Raw genomic sequence first — 19,588 nt, 5'->3', positions numbered from 1 at the left:
ATGCAGCTAATTTAATCATATGACCTTTTCCATCCTATTTTCACCCTATGGCTATCCAACTTCTTCTAATTCCACAGCAAATTATTAGACACTAAGTGGTATAGTATGGTCAGTTATTTTATTTATGCATTTCTGATAATCACGAGATGCTAAATTATCGTATTATTTTGTTTTATTTTTTTTTCATACCTTTATCCAATGAACCTACTACTCCAGAATCTGGGCTTATATAATGATATTATTATTTTTTTGTTGTTGTTAAAAAGCATAATCCACATGCACAAGAGTTCAAGAGTAAAGTTTGGATGCTGATTACTCCTACTGTGGGAAAGGAGGTGGCTCTACAGCCACTAAAGTGTCAAAACAGCGAGTGTCAGAGAAAACACTTTACATCTCCCTGGTGCTTTTGCAAGAGCTGCTCATAAGAGAACATGTGTTTCTGCAAGTATATGTGGCTAATCCTGGCTTATGCTGGTGATGTCTCCATCATCGATTTCCAGGGAATAATATTCCAGCAACATCTACTTTCAGGCGGTGCTGGTTTTCTATTTAGAAATACAAAGATCAAATTTTCTCAAATCCAAGTGATAATAAAGGAAGCATGAAGCACTCCACCTCTCTGATTATCAGACCTTCAGTAGTCCTGATACCACTGCTTTGCAGCAGTTAATAACAATCAAAATTTAATTAATGTGGGGAATATGGCACCCAAAGGTTTAAGAACTTCCATCAGCAAGCTGGTGGCAGAAAACAGACCTCTTGATTCCCATGCTGTTTTCACAATCAATTTGAAAGCTTATTTTAAAAGTAATTGCTATTATTAGATTTTTATGCCAGGAAGAAGCCTATAGGAAAGAAGTGAACACCAGGATTTCTGAAAGGATGACATCAAAGAACTGCAAACTCATAGTCCATTCTGGTTTGAAAGGTTTTGCAGAAGTATTAAAATTACAAAATCTCTGGATATTGTGGGGAAATCTTGGCCCTACAAAGACAGACTTCCACTGAATGGTCAAGTTTTTTACCTGCCACCACAGCTCCATCACCCCCCAGTTACTTTCTCTTACACTGTGTGGCGGCAGTCATGGCAATATTTAGAAGAAAACAAAACCTGCTTTAATCAGTTATTATTTGGATCTGAGAGAAGGCAATAACGTTTGTAGTGACTTTATCGCCTTGCCAGAACTGGATCTGTCTTTGTTTTTAATAGCAAGATGTACAACTGGGCCACAGATAGTTTTCAGAAGTCAGTAAGCACAATAAAAAAAATGTCTCTTACGAGATCAAATCTACATTCTACCCATGTGTGCCTTGCAGCATTACATATTTATATGAAATGCAGTAAAACAGCTAATTCATTACACAAGACAAGACAGTGATTTATTAGTCCTTTGTTGTGCTCTCTGAAAATCTGGAGTCTCTCGAATTTTAGTCTCATGTAGTTAGGTTTTGCGACATCCTAGCAATTCTGTCCTGTTGAAAGTAGCATCTGACCCCATGCAGAACACAGTCCTCTGTTCATCAGGCAGAGAAAAGATGGATCCCTAGTCTTTAACCTTTAATTAGTACTTAGCTACATTATGCATGCTGAGGGCAAGATTAGCCATAAATGCTTCCAGGGGCACTGTACACTTACCAGTAACCTCTGCACGTACAAAGTATGAATTCCACCCAGAACCAGCAAGTGGAAAAATATGTAGCACAGAGGGTTGGACAGCATATAATTAAACTCGCTTTGCATATTAGGTGAGTGGCTAAAGTAGGAACCATTACTCTCTGTCTGCAAAGCAACTCCCAAGGTAACAACCTTGGGCAGGCAGAACCACAGAGTACGTCTTGCAACACCAGGTATATGCTGCATACGACCAGTGAAAAATAAGCTGCTTGTTACGGCAGGGCTGAGACATCCAAATACAGGACCAGGCTCCGCAGGGTGCTGAAGTCAATGGGAATTGAGGGCATTCAGCACTTAAAAGAATTCAAACAGCAGGATACCAGAATGGTCTTTATTTTAGATATTTTAGGCAATCAAATTTGAGTGGTTATGCTGAGTTTGTTTTACTCATTTGATGTTGGCTTTATCATTCCAAGATTTTAAAGCAGTGAAGCTTTCCACTGTCTAGTCAAATTACCAGATGTAAATATGACATTTTCTTTAAGGATATGATTTTAGGGAGCATGCTGATTTCATTACCATATACAGTGGGGGAAAAATATATTTATAATCTTAGAAATCTCATCTAATACAAAGCAATCATACACCAAATAACTAAAGCAATAAGTTCTACTGAATCTTTCTGTGTTTTTTTTCATGGGTATGTCAGCGCTTTATAAAGCTGAATGCATCATCATGCACTCACATTCACTAACTTAAGCTATAAATGTTTTTTGTGAACAATACTTTATACTTCTGGACCCCACCTCATTGAAAAGTCAACTAATAATGATGCTTAGAAATTAATTTATTTCAGGTATGCTATAACAACCATAATCAGCTATAAATCCTTTTGCCCTATTTGCATTTACTGAATTTGCCTTAATTATACTGCTGCCTAATTATGAAGCTCACTCTAGAGGGGAACTTGCAAGAAGCAATGATGCAGAAAGCAGAGGACAGTTTATTCCACTTCATGGATTTACAACTTTCTGCTACTGCAAACCATTTGGAACAGACTCTATTTGTGAGGTCATTATCATGTAAACAGTGTCACACTGAAGACACATGGCAATGACCTACCATGCTAATGAAAAGTGATATTGAGTTTACTAATTCAGATAAGGGTGCACAGATTGCCTTTTCTCTAATGCGCAAAGGCCTGTCACAGAAATAAATGCATGGTCCTTGTTGCAATTAATTTGGTTCTTGTTCTTTTAAAGCTTTACTTGTAGATTTAATTAAAGCTTTCATGCAGCACACACTTTCAGGAAGTATCTATGTTTAATGGCTTTTTCTCCTAAATTAAAGAAACAAGTGAAGGTTATGATTCAAAGAACAACAGGCAATAATAAAATGAAAAGGTATTCTTAATACAGTAAGCATTACCTTGTTTTGACATAAGTAAATACACAGTGCGGTGGGTGTTGAAGTACACTTCTTGTAATTAATGTTATGTTGCAACTTCCATGGTGACATCATTTCCAGTAGCTTAAGAAAATTTGTTTCCTTTTTTGAATGTAAAATATTGCATGCTAAGTTTCAATCTGGAGGTGAATATTTTTAAAGCCTTTGCAAAATAATTTTTAGATAAGAAAAAATGAGCAAATAAAACCAGCTCACTGTTTTTCTAAGAAAAGAAACAATCCTCAATGCAAAAAAACCTCATGTAGACATGTAACTCAGTCTTTCCTTAATTTTATCATGTTAAATGTTCCCACAGAATAAGTCTGTCTAAGAAATAGCCCTTTAGTAAGATCAAGAATAAAAATAATTACAAGAAAAGTTGCACAATAACAGATGGATATTCTGATGCTCTCAGATTTGCCTCCCCTTCCCTTCTACAGGTTCTGAGGAGAGAGATGGTAGCACCTGGAGCAAGTACTATACAAATGATGAGGCAGCCTGCATTCAATCTCAGGAGACAAAGCAGGGCACAGGGAATGAAAAAAAAAAGCAATTTTAAGGCAATATTTTTCAGGACAGGACAGACAATATACTATCACTATCTAGAGAAGAAAGGAAAAGCGGCTAAAGGAAAGAAGAAGTAAAAGGAGGAGCAGGGGAAGAAAATAAAAAGATGATAAAGGAAATGTTAAGTAGAATAAGAAGACTGGCTTAAGAGCTGGGCACACATGTTGGTGTTGAAAGAGAAAAAGAAGCTGGGAGGAAGACGACAGCAGTAGGATCTAAGAGGTAAGTCAGATAAAACCCTTTGTGGACAGAGAACTGGACAAGACACTTCCATGAATGCACAGTGCTCCTGCTTCAAAATAGGTTTACAGTGCTTTGGGATTTCAACAAAAGGCAGCTGAAACTGCAGTAACCTATTCCGCAAAAAAAATAAACTTATTCTTGCCGGCAGCCTGTATTAAGACTCAACATGCAACCAGTGTACCTTCTTCTATTCGTTTATTTTTCTAAAGCATGCAGGAGGGTAAGCCCTGTGGTTTATTGACATCTTGATGTATCTGTCTAATTTTCTTCATTTAAAATATCTTCTATAATCTTAGTCTGGAGAATATTAAAATGCAGACAAGACTCTTCCCTATTTGGTAAGCAGAAAGTAAGGTTCTACTGACAGTAACACCTAGATGCTACAGCTAAGATCAGGGCCTTATTCTATGACATACCATAAACATGACAATCTTACCTTAAAAATCTCAGTAAATACAAAGCATTCAGTATTTTATCTGCTTTTGAAAATACAGTGTAAGCCACGAATCTAGTCCCTTTGAAGTGACCCTTCCAGGCACAACTGCCTAATAGCACCATAAACTGCAAAATACATTCCATTATACCTAAAGCATAATCCAATATACATCTTTAAGCAAACTAAAATTTATCTAGCCTACCTAAACCATTACTTTCTGCAGCCAATATGCATGCATTACTATACCAAATATGAACATGTTGACCAAATCCACACTGGAAGATCTGCTTTTGGCTACTGACATCACTATGCAGGAGGAAAGCACATTATCACTCTGCAATGGGAGATGTGAGGTGCACACTTGCTCTAAAACAGCTGATCCTCCCATTCCTGTACAATTGTGCAATGCACAGGTTATGATGGCTTTGCCTGCCTTTCCTTCAGAGAAGCCTCTGGTAGCTCCAACTTTTGTCTTCATGATCAGAGGAATCAGGGAATGAGAAACAAGAGAGAAGTTACCTCCCTCTGCAGGTGAACTCAGTGCAATTTAGATACCCCTAGATATTGGTTCAATGTCTCACCATGGGATCTCACATTAAATGCAGAAGTGGTCCTGAGCTTCAGCTGCTAGAAAGAAAAATAAATGTGCTTCTTTATGTTCACCAGCCCAGTGCTGAGAGGAGCAGGACGTTTATGGCACAAGCCCTACAAAATCGACTCTGCTCCAACTACTACCTCTTTTTTTTTTACATCACTGCTGCTGTCAGGTTGGCACAGGAACTAACTAACAGAATTATATGAGACTTTTTTGACAGTCCTACAGATTTCTCTCAGTAGCATACACTAAAAGCTACAGTCTAATAATAATAAAGGCAGTAATAATAAAAGCTTTCTTGCACACATGTAAATGAAATAGAGCCACAATTCTGATATCTATGATAGGTCTTGTAAAAGATTTTCTTTTACAACAGTGTGTCTGGGACTGATGAAAAGTCAGGCTTTGCTGGATTTGTAAGCACACAGCACAGTCCGTTCCTCTGTTTCCTTGCTTGATTAGTTTTTGTGAGGCTCAATTTCACAGCCGATGCAGTCTTCCAAGCTACGTTTTGCATGTGGGCTAATGCCCTAAAATTAGGAAGGACCCCAATCAGATAGAATCTTTGCACAGACTCACAAATGGAGGCAGAGGGCCAGAGTGATCAGGAGTGACAGAAAAACCAACTGAGGAACGGTTCCTTATCTTCTCATGCCAGAGTTAGGTAATTCATTGTAGGAAAACAATGACCAAGAAAGAAAATTTGGAAATGAATGATGATTTTGGTCAGCTGTGGAAAGGAAACAGACACTGTTCTTCCCCCCAGGGATCTGGCAGTCTAGACTTTAAGTGAGCTCAAGGAATACTGTAGATAAGAAAGGGAAGGAAAAGAAGAAGAAGGAAAAGGAGCCAAGTTTAGAACATTTTCATTGTGAAATTAACAGTCAGCACTGACAGATGCTGCCTTGAGGTGGATTATCATTAACCTGGCCATAACCCCTGAAGAAAGGCTGAAAAAATGGTATTGCAGCTGGAGCATCTCCCATGGGATCCATAGGTCAGAGCAAATATTACAGATAAGAAGCTCAAACAAAAATATAATCAGTCAACAGAAATTATTGCAATACTAATGACTACACCTCAGTGCCCTGTGCTGACATCACTCAACAGACACGAACATCTCATTACAGTTGTTCTCATCTGTATCACAGAAGTGATTAAGCCTGTGGTTTACAACAGCAAAGAAGCCAGGCTAGATTCACCATATGATTTCTTTTACCCATTTTTCTTTAAGCATTTTTTTGCTGCATGTCCTCCTTGAGTTCAGGAGTGATACGATGCAACATATACCTTATTCTTTTTAGTCCCACCTTTTGCACACAACTTCTGTCAATCAGTTCAATATCTCATTAAACTGTTTTGAAAACTAACACTTCAGTCTTTTAGACAAAATAGACGCTTTTAGCAATATAAATTATGAAGTGAGTTTCGGTCTTAATCTGCAGTACAGCTTCTTTACTGTCAACAAATTTAGAGTCACACAAAACATCATGGCAGGTTTGAGGTTTAGAAAAAATGAGTTTCCAACACCATTACCTCTCTTGTACAATAAATACTGACACTATCATAAGGAAAAACTCTCCTTTCTATTTGGATATTTAAACTGAAAGGATCTGAAGTCAGTTTTGAGCTATCTATGTATACAGAAAAGCAATTTCAGAGTAAAAAAAGCACAAATTGCACCTTTTCCATGATGGAAAAGTCTTAAAGTGAAAGGAAATGATTCACCTTATACCCTCTTTGCAAGTCTAATTCAACAGTGATAGTATAAAATGGCAAAATCTCAGTGCCTAGAGTGACTGCTGTTGACAGTAAGCATGGCTTATTTGGGAAACAGATTTTTTTAGGAAGCTACAACAATGTAAACAGGCTAATTAAGGAATTAATTCAATATACGATTTCATAGAGAAGCCAGACTAACCCAGTGAACTGGTAACATTAACTGAACAAGACACAATATGGGACAGCAATACCAACACCCAAATACAAAGATAACTTCTTTAATACACATACCTGTTCCTATCCTCCTTTTTCCTCCCAAATGTGTGTGTTATGTCTCAGTGTTATATATAATAAAGACAGGTTCTCAGGGTTATCTTACAAGAGTATATGGAATCCACAATTTCTAAAAGCAATCTCAGTATTCAGTTCAAATTCCTGTATATTCAGTGATACTGTGATATTAGTTTAGAAAAGCAAGACAAAGCTTTTATTAACATGGAAAGAACAAAGACATCTCTAGATGCATAAGCATTTATTTTTCCTAGTTACATTGGTTCCCACACTAAATGTCTGGTATCTTCACAAAACAAGCAGTGTAAACTGAAACTGCCCCTTTATGGACAGAAAAATCTCCAAACCTCAGCTCATCTGCAAATTTACTGCTTGACACTGAGGGAACAAGGACAGTAACTGAATGTGATTGTGTGACCAACACAGCAATCGATCACTCCTGATACTGTAGTACCCATTTATTTTGAAAAAAAACGAAACTTGCAGCACATTACGCATAATGGTTTCTCACTCAACACATCTGGGCTAATACGCTTTTGAAAAGTCTGGGTAATTTTAGAAATTACTATGGGTTTCCTAAATGTAACATCGGAAAAGGAATTTGGAATGAGTACCTAAACATGCCCTGAAAAGATAAAGCAAAACAGTGCTATTCCTCCACATGAATGATCTGATTTCTGTTGCACCTCAAGAAAGCTATTTCATGTAGTCAGTTTACTGCCCTGGAGAGATCACATACTTCAGAAAGAGCTAATAAAATTAAGAGGAGAAGAAGAAAGAAGAAGAGAGAAGAGTGGAGAAGAAGAGAGAAGAGTGGAGAAGAGTGGAGAAGAAGAGGGAAGGGAAGGGAAGGGAAGGGAAGGGAAGGGAAGGGAAGGGAAGGGAAGGGAAGGGAAGGGAAGGGAAGGGAAGGGAAGGGAAGGGAAGGGAAGGGAAGGGAAGGGAAGGGAAGGGAAGGGAAGGGAAGGGAAAAGAGAGAAAGAGAAGAGAAGAGAAGAGAAGAGAAGAGAAGAGAGAAGAGAAGAGAAGAGAAGAGAAGAGAAGAGAAGAGAAGAGAAGAGAAGAGAAGAGAAGAGAAGAGAAGAGAAGAGAAGAGAAGAGAAGAGAAAGGAAAAAGATGTACTTACTGGTGGTCTGAGTGTTAAAAGATTATTTACAATTTTTTTCTACAGACAAATTGGAACATAAGCCTTGGCTATGAAGCAAGACAATCTTGCTTCAGAAGATAAAAGCAAACAGGACAAGAAATAATAACTTTAGATAGATTTTTTAAAAATTATGTGATGTATTTTAATTAAAAATAAACTTCTAATTCTGAGATTGCTTAGTATCTCTGCATGAAAGCTAGATATCCTACCTCTGTACTCAAAGCATATGGCACATAGCCCACAAATGTATTTTTCAGCAATGGTGATTTAGTAAAATGTCCTCCTTTCTATTCTGGGCAAGGCATATTATCCAAAGACTTCAATATGTTGGCATTCTAGATTTTTCCAGATGCAATAAAACTCATGGGATACCCTCAAATCCACAAGAGAGTTACAGAAATCCACATTTATTTTGGGTTACATGATTCTATGATACAAGGCTATGTAACTATGCATATTTAAAGATTCAGAAGAGATCATAGGCATAGTCTAACAGATCGAACACATCAAACAGTTGAAACACATTCATGTTTTTCTGCTCAGTGCTCTCCTCCATCTGCAAGATGTAAATTGATAAACTTATTCTAGTTGCAGGGGCAGCTGCAGATAAGATAACAGGACTGTTTCTAAGCTATCTCACAATTTTCAAATTACTACAGAAGTTTTAAACATGATGACTGCATATTTCTTGGAATTATCCAGAAATCACTGTTATGAGTTTGGACACCATTGATTTTTTAAAAATTTTATGACTGATTTTTAGAGTCATTTCACAAATCTGCTAACCTTGGGCTTTCTGCCCTAAGTACCACGTCAGTCGCAATAGGACTGGGGAAATAAGCCACAAATTAAGTGTCTGTACAACGCTCCAGAAGCCAGCACTGAAAATCTGAGAGCAAAGCAAGAGACACAGAAATAACTGAGAAGGGACTCCCAGGCTCCTGAACTCAAGTGAGATACACAAGCAAAATGTACTTCAGCTGGGCCCCAAACTATCAAATTCTCATGAAAAGGAGGGTATGTTTTTATTCACATTTTTATGAAAAAGCTTAATGTTTGTAGAACTAATTTTCTTTTACGAGGAATTTTGTCCTCTTTGAGCCACATACAAAGTACTGGCAAGAGGACCTCTAGTCCTATTCTTTCCATTTTACTAATGTTTCAACACTATATTGGGCTTCTGGATTGAGATTTCCATGCAGAGGACGTACCCGTGATGCACTTCTGTCCTAAGTCACCTACCTAGATGGTTAATGCTTGGACAGACAGTATCAGATTTCACACTATTAAGATCTCAACATGAATACTATTTTATAAGTATACTGGGCAAGAATTGTCTCCTCTTTCCCTACTTCATCTTTCACAAGTTGAAATAACTTGTGAAAAGGCACAAAAATAGAATAACATTATGCACCTAACTGCTGTGCAGCACCACTGTTGCATAAGGACTTAATTTCAATAATAATCATAACATACCATTTTGATATCAAGTTCAAACTGAGGGACAACATCAAAAGCTGCCTTCACCACTTCGAGTTGGGCGTACATCCTACTTATAGCAATGTAATGAAGCCTTTTCTTGAAAGCAACTTCACAGCTACACTTTGTACCTATATGCCCCAGAATTTGGGGTAAATTGAATTCCCCAAGCTCTCCATCAGGTGCCAGTGTCTTGAGTAAACTCAGGTGGTCCAAGCACTCGTTTTGTTTGTCCGGTGCTCGAATTTACATGAAACTAGTTATCTGAACTCCTGACTACTGATTAATGCTCTCCAAGGGCAGAATATTTATCAAAATGAAAATCTCAAATATAAAAATTAATGTCCATCGGTCAGCACAGTGGTGCTCATTGTCAACCAAAAACCAGACTTGTCTAGTACATTTAAGCATAATTACACAATAAACTATTGATGTATTTTTCCTTCTTTGGCCAATGTTGCAGGGCTTTTGCCCATCAGAAATGTGTCAGCAGAAAGCAGTCATCCCAGCGCCTGCTGCCATGCTGAGAACACCAGTCATTACAAGTGTCACTAATGACACCATCTCTGTTCTTTTTTTTTTCCCACCTGGAATCGACTGCAAAGTCAAAAGACCTGCTGTAGAGTTAATGAGCACTATTAAATTTGCTCTAATCTTAAGAACAAAAGAGCCCATACAGGACTGACTACAGCCAGACAAAAAAACAATCTGCTGCCTGACTGAGGTGAAAGGTAAAAAATGCACGATTTTTCAGGAAAGCAAGAGTGGGAGGAAAGGTGCTGGCAGAGGTACTTAAGCCAATTAAAAAGAAGTATAATTCTCTACAGCAGTAGTCAACTTCTTTTCTGTAATGGCTCTTGACTGGCTAACTAGTAAACAAAAGATTAAATGGAAATAATTCTCTGCCAAACATGCACAGCTGCAGGTCCACCTCTGATGATTTATCAGCAGCTCTAGGCATCTGCCAATTTTTTCTTTTTTTAAATTTTAATTTAGGATGGATCTAGAAGTGGCAGAGATTGCAGTCTACCAGGAAAAAGGAGCCCACATCACACAAGGAAAGCAGCACAAGACAATAGTAACTATTTCAGTGCATAGATGCTTGCTGGGATGTTACAGCTTGCATTTACAATGACTAATCAGTAAATTTGAATATGATGCTCTGTATAGAAGTGGTAAATTAGCAATGGCAGAGTACTTCAAATTATGTTTCTCAAAATATAGAACATTCTATAATTCATATCAACTTCTTCAGCTAAAAATAAAACTGTCAGGAATTCTTCATTCATCTAAGATTTCCACCAATTTCAATGAAAAATTGCATGGTGCATAAACAGGTGGATAATTTGGTCCAAAATATTTCCTCCTATTGGGGGCTGATCTTGTCTGCTCACTTCAGGGCTCTTACTTCCCCTCTTTTGCCAGACAGCAAGCAAAGCAATACAAGGTCAAGATCACACAGTTTCTTTTGGAAAAGTTAACATACCCAAATTACAAAGTTACTGAATTTGTATCACACTAACAAAAGACAGATCTTTTATTGGAGACACTGTGACAATATTCCAAATAACTAAGAGAAGACATGTTCCATCCACTATTACAGTCTCAATGACTGCAAAACTGGGGACTAAACCTGTTTGTAAAACTTACAGAAACATTTCAATTCACATATTTTCCACTATCAGTGGAAAAAGAGAAAAAAAAGATGCAATGCAATTTCTTTGAATAATGAAAGTGTTTAATTTAATGTTCCATTTGTTTCCTATTTTTCTTTTTACTTAGCCTTGAGTCATATTAAAATATTAATTTAAAAATATTTACTTATGGCAACAACATTCTCTATGACTTACTGTATTACATTGACATTTTAAAAACAACATTTAAATGGTCCCAAACCAAATGTTTTTGAAGGCCCACTTAATGGAAAATATGGTCTTTTCATCTTGGGAACAGAAATTTTGAAATACTGTATCTGTGGAAGAGATAATTTTTTCTGATCTTCACATTAATACAGCACTTTAAAGAACAGTTTAAAAAATTGCACTCTATGCAAAGTGTCAAAAAATGTAATAGGAAATCTGAATTACCAAGTAAATGAGCAGTTTCAATATATTCAGAAGTCTTAGGGAATTCAAACTAAGAGATTTAAATTTTAGTTGCTTTAATTAATTTTAAGCATGATTCTGCTTATGAAGTTTTCAAGTTATAAAACATTTGCTAATTTTTCCATAAAATCTATAAATAGATGTTTGATGCTTTGTCAAAAAATTAATCGAAAAAAATTATTTAAAAACAATATTAAGTTTCTTATATCCCTTTTTAGTCACTCTTCCAGCTTTTTAAATAAAAATAATACTGAAATGTGTTCATTTAAAGAGTACGCTACTACATGTGTGCCTGAAAAATAGTCCTACATTCTCTCATGCAATTAACACCCCATCTTCTGTAACTATATAAAAATATCTCCTAGTTTCCCATGACTTTTAAACCTGAGCTTTAAAGAAGACAGATACCTACTGGACAGCTGATTTTTGCTGCTGGCCACCAAGATTAAACAAGTTTAAGTGCATCTTATTTCACAACTAAGCAAGACCCCTAATAGTTTGCTAATCCTTACATCCTACTTGTACCTGGAAAGTGAGAAGAGGTGAATATCCTCAGAAAGAGACCTGCTAAATTCACAGAAGAACCCTTCTCATTCATCACCTGCTGACAGCAGGAAACGAAACAAAGACTTTGGGTAAATAAAGAATCCTATAATGGTATTACTAAGGACTATATCAAAATGAAAAGTTATTACTTACTGAAAGGTATGCTTCATCTTGCCCTCATTTTTTAGTGCTCTCTCCTTTGAAATTCGTACCGATAATGGTAACTCATGACACTTATGCATGACCATTATTCATGAAAAAGTAGTATATAAGTTCACAGCAACAAATGGAAATGCTTGTACATGTCTAACAAATGCCATATTTTCAACAGAACAAATGAGAAAGAAGACACTAGATAAATTCTAAAAATACTTAGGCATTAAAATTTCTCATAGGCATGGTAGTGATATTTATACCAATTAAGAAAATTTTTTACGTAACGATATTCAAAGGATTCTAATGCACAGTATGAGGCATAAGAAACTGCTATAAAGCTAAATATTTAATTACATTATTGACCATGTTGTTTTTATCTCAGTAAAACTTCTACAAAGTTTGTTTTTATAAAGGAACTCGCAATATTAGCATTCACTACTTATGCATGGAACAAAATGGCAGAAAGTGTGTCTCTGATGTCAAAGAAATTACTTACAGGTAATAAGTGTAGGAGTGATAGCTTCTTCTGCCATGATGGTGGAAGGATTAGGCAGTGGTGGAAAAGATGAAATGGAAGGAAAGAAAAGCCAAATATTAATGTATGAAAAATCAAGATGAAACTGAGACCAGAACTGGTGACACAAATGAAAGGTAGCAAGAATGCATATCTGGGCATATCATGCAACATGTCTGGAACAGACAGATGACATATCCAATCTCCATAAAACTTTAAGCAACACAATAAGCATCTCCAACTGTTAAATCGAACCACCTTAAAGTACAACTACTACCTAAGTAATGTTAGATATTTAATGTATATTTATCTCTGCATATACTACACACTCAAACACTCCCAATTAAAGTGATAAAACACCTCCAATTACATCTCAGCTGCATTAAGAATAAGGATATGGCACTTCTAACATGGTGTTAGAAGTTAAACAATGCAGAATTACAGAACACATTTTAAGTAGCTCCTCTTCCAGTCACAGAACTGTAGAATTTTGAATATCCCTTTCTCTACTTAAAAAAAAACAGTTCTGCCATTGACAGGACTAGAACTTGTTTCCACAGGTGAAAAAACAACCGCCACAGCTTTTTTAATATCTCAGCATTTTTAATAATAATTTGTGTTAAGAATAAAAAATTACTTATTGCCAAGCAAATAAAAAGGCTATTCTTGCTGGCAAAAATGATTTTGGTGGTATTTCCCCATGTGGCACAGGAAAAAATAAGAAGTGATTCTGTATCCTTGTTATTTCTGCCCACGTGAATGTCACAAAGAACAAGTTGGAGACCTAGCACCAACATCTTGAGAAATACGGACCCAGTCATTCCTTCCTGCATTACCTCTTGCACAGCCAGATCCTCCACCCAGACATGCTCTGCATGAGCACAAAGCACAGAAGTCCTCCAGCTACACTCTTCTGCTTTACGTCTCTCCCTCCCTCAGCTACGAGCCCACTACAAGCAGGACTGCAGCTCTGCAAAATTCCAACCTAAATGAATTCTGTATATTGACTGCAATTAAAAAGAGGCTGGAGATCTTAAACCATCTCTGAGCACAATGTCAAGTAGCATTCGCATGTTGGTAAGATAAAAGACTGAAAGGAGCCATGTAGGCATTTGTAATTTTTACAGCACATGCACACAGCCCTTTGACTACAGAGGAAACATGTAAACAGGCCTTGCAAAGGACTATAACTAACGTTAACTTGCCTCTAGCTACATGCTTCAGGCATCCCTTTGAAAACTAGGCTTTCATCAAATTTTCTCTCTCATCTTCTTTGTGTGAAGATGCCGTTAGAAATATTTCCCAGTTTTTATTCCCATTTTTCTGATGCAAACAGTATTGTTCAAACAGAAGAGGCTAGATCCTGAATATTTAATCATGCGGCACATCTGCAAAAAATGCACACCTGGTAAAGTTGAGTTTCAAAAGATATCTAAGAATAGAGTAAGGGGAAAGCTGCAAAATACTTATGTGCATCTTCCACCAGCATGTACTCCATTGCCTTCAGTAAGGAGCACAGGATCAAGTCCTGTCGAAGCAGGTCAACCTACCTGCTCTATTAGCAAAGGGGTGTTTGCTGGTTCAGTCAAAAGCATATCTAGCCCCATGGCCTTTGTTTCAGAATTACTCATTCTCTCACTTTCATTTAGAATCACGTGACACTGCCAACCCTGTTTTTGGCCATATGTTGCCATGACAGAAATTTAGTGTAATTAGTACAAATGTTCTCACACTTCTAAAAGATATATAATAATTTGAGAAACAACAATAAATACAATTAATCAGTGAAGCACTACTGGTATTTATATGCAGAATTCTGCCAAATATGTTATAGAGATAAATTATTCCTTATGAAAATAATGCTGAAAATCCAGGAACTTTAATTTGTGTAAATGTCCCATTAAAAAATTGTATAAAATGAGAAAAATAAAAGTCTCAAGCTCCAGTTAATTTTATAGCGTTACAGTTGTAAGATTATCCATAGGGAAGTCCTTGAAAAAGAGTATTGTGGTTTTTGACTCTCAAGAATACGAGACACTGAAGAAAAAATAAAAAACAAAACAAAAAAAACAAAACAGACAGACAAACAAAATGACAGGTAAAAAGAAGAAATTAAAAACCTACAGAAATGGAAAGTTTTAGACTTGCAAGTCCTCGGGCCATGTGCAAAAGCACCATTCATAATTGAAAACATTTAGCTTTTTTAAGAAATATGGACAAGTTCCATTTTACTTCCTACATAATATATAAACTTCTCTCTATGGATGAAAGTCTTTTCCTGTTAAAGAGAGTGACTTAAAGACTTTGGCCAACCTTGGCCAAATTTCTTCTGTACATGGCTCTTCAGTCACTTCCTCCAGGAGAAGTTATTTTATGTCAATAAACTCTTTCTGTGTGTAATGATAATAAAACATTTTTATATCCTTCAGGACTGAGGAGATAAATCAATATCATAAATATCACTTGTAGAATAAAGCCCCACTATAAAATTCATCAAAACCAACGCAGCTGGCCGCAGGAGGACTGTCCCACTAGAAGGAAAAGTTTCTGGAACTGTGTTAATTACCATAGTGATTTCTTTCATCATCTCTCTTTTGTAGCTGGTGTAGAGGGAAAAACAAGGTTCAGAGGTAGCACTGGGAGAAGACTGGATTCTTCCTTCAGCCCTATTATCTCCAATTTCTATCCTAACTGCTTGAAATTGTTGGCAAAGGTGTATAACTGAACAACCTGATTTGCTATCAGGGAATGGGACCGATGCACTCCCAGCCCAGCTCCACCGAGTGCAAAAACTTTCCTTATCCGCTGCCAAGAACCAGGGTCTCTGAGTTAAACAGATGCCACAATTACATCCGTATGAAACTACTGGAAGGCTCAGGCATACACACAGCTGAAAACAGAAATTAAAGACAGGCAGAAGATATTAACTTTTCTGTAGAGAAATGCAATGATGAGAAAAACTCTATTCTACGACTGAAGTAGAAGCCAATGTAATTAAATTTTAATAACTGCTTCCTCACTGTACTCCCACTGCAGCAGCAAGATGGAAGCCTAGAAAGAAACTGTTGCCCCAAAGACATACATACTTCTAAGCAAAACTTGGATCAATACATCTAATTTCTAAACTTCAGCATATTTTTTAAACTTAGCTGAAACAGACAATAAAAGAAAAAAGGAAAAGAGAAAATAATAAAGCAGTAAGGTTCTGATTTTTCCAAGTCTTGATTTAATTGCTATTACTCTTCCAAAGATTGTGGGAACAATTCTCTCATTTTTACTGACCTACCAAAAGATGAACTTACTTGCTGCCCTTCTTATATTTATTTATTCAGTTAGTTAGTTATTTTTCTTTTTTAGAAAGTCCTATGCAAGTATATAAAAGACTGACAGAGATCAAGGGCCTTGCCTGAGATTTAATATTCAGGATCAGATTAAAAATCCACTTTACTGTGGAGCAATATTGTGGACATACATGTATTGGTTTCCACTGACTTGATGTTAACTCTTACGTGAGAGATTCAGAGCACAGCTGAGGAGAGGAAAGCCTACTGGCATTATTCTGACTTGACAGGGAGGAATTATCTCATTGATATGAACATATTGGTATTAGGAATAGCTTGCAGGTTCCTAGTCCACATTACATTATATCTTTATGCAGGAATGTGGTTGAATGGATGAAGAAAAGACAGAACAGAACATATAAAGAGGTCTGAACAATGATGTGTGGAGAAAAACAGGAAAGCTCTAACAGTTTTCCCCTGACTCAGGTGACAAGCCTACAAATCTGGTTTACTATAGTCAAAGACTGAGTGTCCACACAGAAAATGGTTTAATGTCCATGATGTTCCTACTCTCACTAATGACTCCAGACCATACACTAAACAGTTAGGCCACCTAACCTCTCTGTAACCCAGTTAATAATATAACTACTTCAGAAGGTCGATGTATAGTGAATTTAATAACGATGCCTAATGACTCTTGATATTTGCAGAAATTCTCCACCTACTGCTTTGACAGTGACCATATCCAAAGCATGACTGTGCTGCCCTGAAAACTCTGCTTTGAATGCAGGTCTTGTCTACTTGGCTACTGAATTAAAAGTCAAAGAGGGTGATCTGTGAAAATCTGTGGTGCCTGGCACTGAACATGCAAAGAATGGTTGCTGGATGAAATGAGGTGGGTGTTAAAAGGAATATGTTGGACCAAGTCATGGTTACCACGTACAGTAAAACCGCTTCCCAAATCCCTTGACAATGGAAAGAAATGGTTTGAAATTCAGTTAATTAACTATTGTGAAGCCCTAGAGAGAGGAAATTTAATCTACTGGTCACATCTAGAGATCAAGTCTACACGGACCCATTTCCATGAAAGAATGATGAACAGACAGTATATGCCTTGGGATATGTCTTGGAGTAGCGGAATGTGAATGGGATATTGCTGTAACCAACTCCAAGCAAGACAAGTTTCAGAGCACATAGACTCAGTGTAGTGAAACCGAGCATTGTAACCCAAAGAGCCTGCACATAATAGTACAGAAAGGAAAGCGGTTCTCAGGGAAAATGTGCCACTGAATTACAAGGTGCTATTTTATTTTTCAATCAGCTCTTTACTTTGGTAAAACTCCCGATAAAGTAAATGAAATCAAATTATCGATTGCAGTAGTCAAACGTCACACTACCTTGATAAGACTGTTTCACAAAGTAGCACCAAAAGTGTCATAAAACTGCAAAAACACTACAGTTATACTAAGCTTGCAGAATGACTTATACATTTTCTTCAAATGCATAATGTATACACAGTAACTGAACCAAGGTGAAACCATAGGGGCTCTCAGAAGCATAGTGAATTAATGCACCAATAACAATCTATTGAATAATCGGTTCATCTTTTGCTTAAGTCATGAGTGTAATTGTATTCAAGACCTTCCATGCTACAGCATCTGCTTTAGAGGTCTGGGACACAATACAACTATCTCCTGAAACTCTCATTAAAGCCTAGTCACATCCTGTTACACAGATGAACCATTCTTACTTTTTAATATTCACTTCAACTCATTTCACAGTTTGTTTTGTTCAAGGCTGCAGCATCATTCTGGGATATGTTTAAGTTGTTGGTATCATTCTTTCTGTATCACACAATGAAATTGTAATGTATTTGGTAACAGAGTTCCTGGACTTGTACTTTCAACAGTTTCATCTCTGTTACAAGCAGATTTATTCCAAACCCCAAAGAAGCTCACATAATGCACTTTTCTTCTAATAACAGAATTACTATGAATAATAATTGCTGTGCCGTGGTAGACAGAAGGAATCAAGTATCCTTCTGCATTAACATCCAAACACTTAGGATTCAAGCTTTCCTGCCTCTAACAATTAGATTATCAATGAGCTTTTCCCTAGAGAATGAAGCAAGAGCTGGTATAGCATCCATTTAGCCAAAGATCCTGACACTTTATTTACTTTGGAACTATTTGGATCATTTTGCAATGCTTTCCTTTCAAGATTAAGAAGAACTTGTCTCCCTCGGGTGAATATATTCTACCTTTGGTGCAAACGTTTAATGAGAAGCTCAGAACTGGATGAGAGAGGGTTATGAATGCTGGTCAGGAATTGTGTGAAGGATTGGCCAGACAATGCGAGAAGCTTTCCTCCCTGCATGCCAAGTGTTGTGTCTGGCCCTAGGGAGAAGTTTGGGAGTTCAACTGTTAAAATTGAAGGCATGAATGATGCAAGAAATCAGAAGTGGGAAGAAAAAAAATACTGCAAAGTCAGAACGGTATTTAGCTCTGCTACGCTGTACTTTACTGTGATTTGGTTACAGGGTCTATTTCATTGTCCCAGCCAGACTTACCCTGGGGCTTAACTCTCAGTCTCTTCTGTATGGCAGCTTTTGATGGCTTTACCTACCTCTCATCATGACCTCGCTCTCAGCTCACCTTTCTCTGCATGGAGCCCTTCTAACTCATGGCCCCGTTTCTGTCTTCAAGGAGAGTGAAAAGCAGCTACTTGTGCTGCCTGCCCCGAGGCACTGCCAGGCAGCTGCCTCCTGAGCTCTGCACCTCCACCGTTCAAATTCTGGAAGAATTTCAGGCAGCTCAGGGGTTTGGACTATCTCAGACCCGGCAAACTAGTTAAAATACAATTAAATCACAAACTGTTGGGATGAGCCAAGATTGCTCGCAAAGGAAGAAAATGGGACAATACAGGGTGAATGGCAAGGAGGTGAGGGGTATTTAAGAAGACTATGGCAAACGTGGAAGGAGAATTCATGAGAGCCCCCATACTCAGCTCTCACACATTCTCAACCCCACCTCTACAGCTGCAAATCTCGCATTGCTCAGGATACAACCTAAAAACTTGATTCTATTTGCTAATGAATTTCTCCCAATCTAGACTTAGTTTCTATCATCACATGATTTTTTTACTACCCGTGCTACCTCCCTAACTATGAGGCATTTTTCCCTTTATTATTTTTCCTTTCAGAGTGTTGAGAAAGGCAACCGGGTTTAACAGCCTTGCACTTCTGATGTAGCAGTTTTCAAATGATATTCAGAGTAAAACAATCTCAATGTGTGTGTGTGTTGAACCAGCATTTGGAAATATTCAGCACCACTGTAACATTTTCATCTCTTTCCAGGGAATGAAGTTTATGCAGAACAATATAGAGCCACCTCTTAGCACAAATTACCTCAGCTCTAGTTCCTGTTTGACTGAGGATTTCTTCTA

General features: G+C 37.3%; 1 protein-coding gene across 8 annotated transcripts in view; it reads right to left on the bottom strand.

The window, feature by feature from the left end:
- PTPRM (protein tyrosine phosphatase receptor type M) overlaps positions 1–19,588 on the bottom strand; it is a 470,229-nt gene that overhangs the window by 136,529 nt on the left and 314,112 nt on the right. For 4 of the 8 annotated variants that reach the window (XM_082045023.1, XM_082045024.1, XM_082045028.1 and 1 more), the window contains one exon: positions 12,846–12,875. The exons of the other annotated variants lie outside the window; for them this stretch is intronic. In XM_082045023.1, the coding sequence (XP_081901149.1) occupies positions 12,846–12,875 (30 nt within the window). The remainder of the gene's footprint in view (positions 1–12,845; positions 12,876–19,588) is intronic. 8 annotated transcript variants of the gene reach the window in all.

This window comes from Streptopelia decaocto (genome assembly GCF_964273445.1).
Source record: "Streptopelia decaocto genome assembly, chromosome: 2".
NCBI classification, from domain to species: domain Eukaryota; kingdom Metazoa; phylum Chordata; class Aves; order Columbiformes; family Columbidae; genus Streptopelia; species Streptopelia decaocto.
The sequence above is the reverse complement of the archived record's forward strand: the minus strand, read 5'-3'. Positions and strand labels throughout refer to the sequence as shown.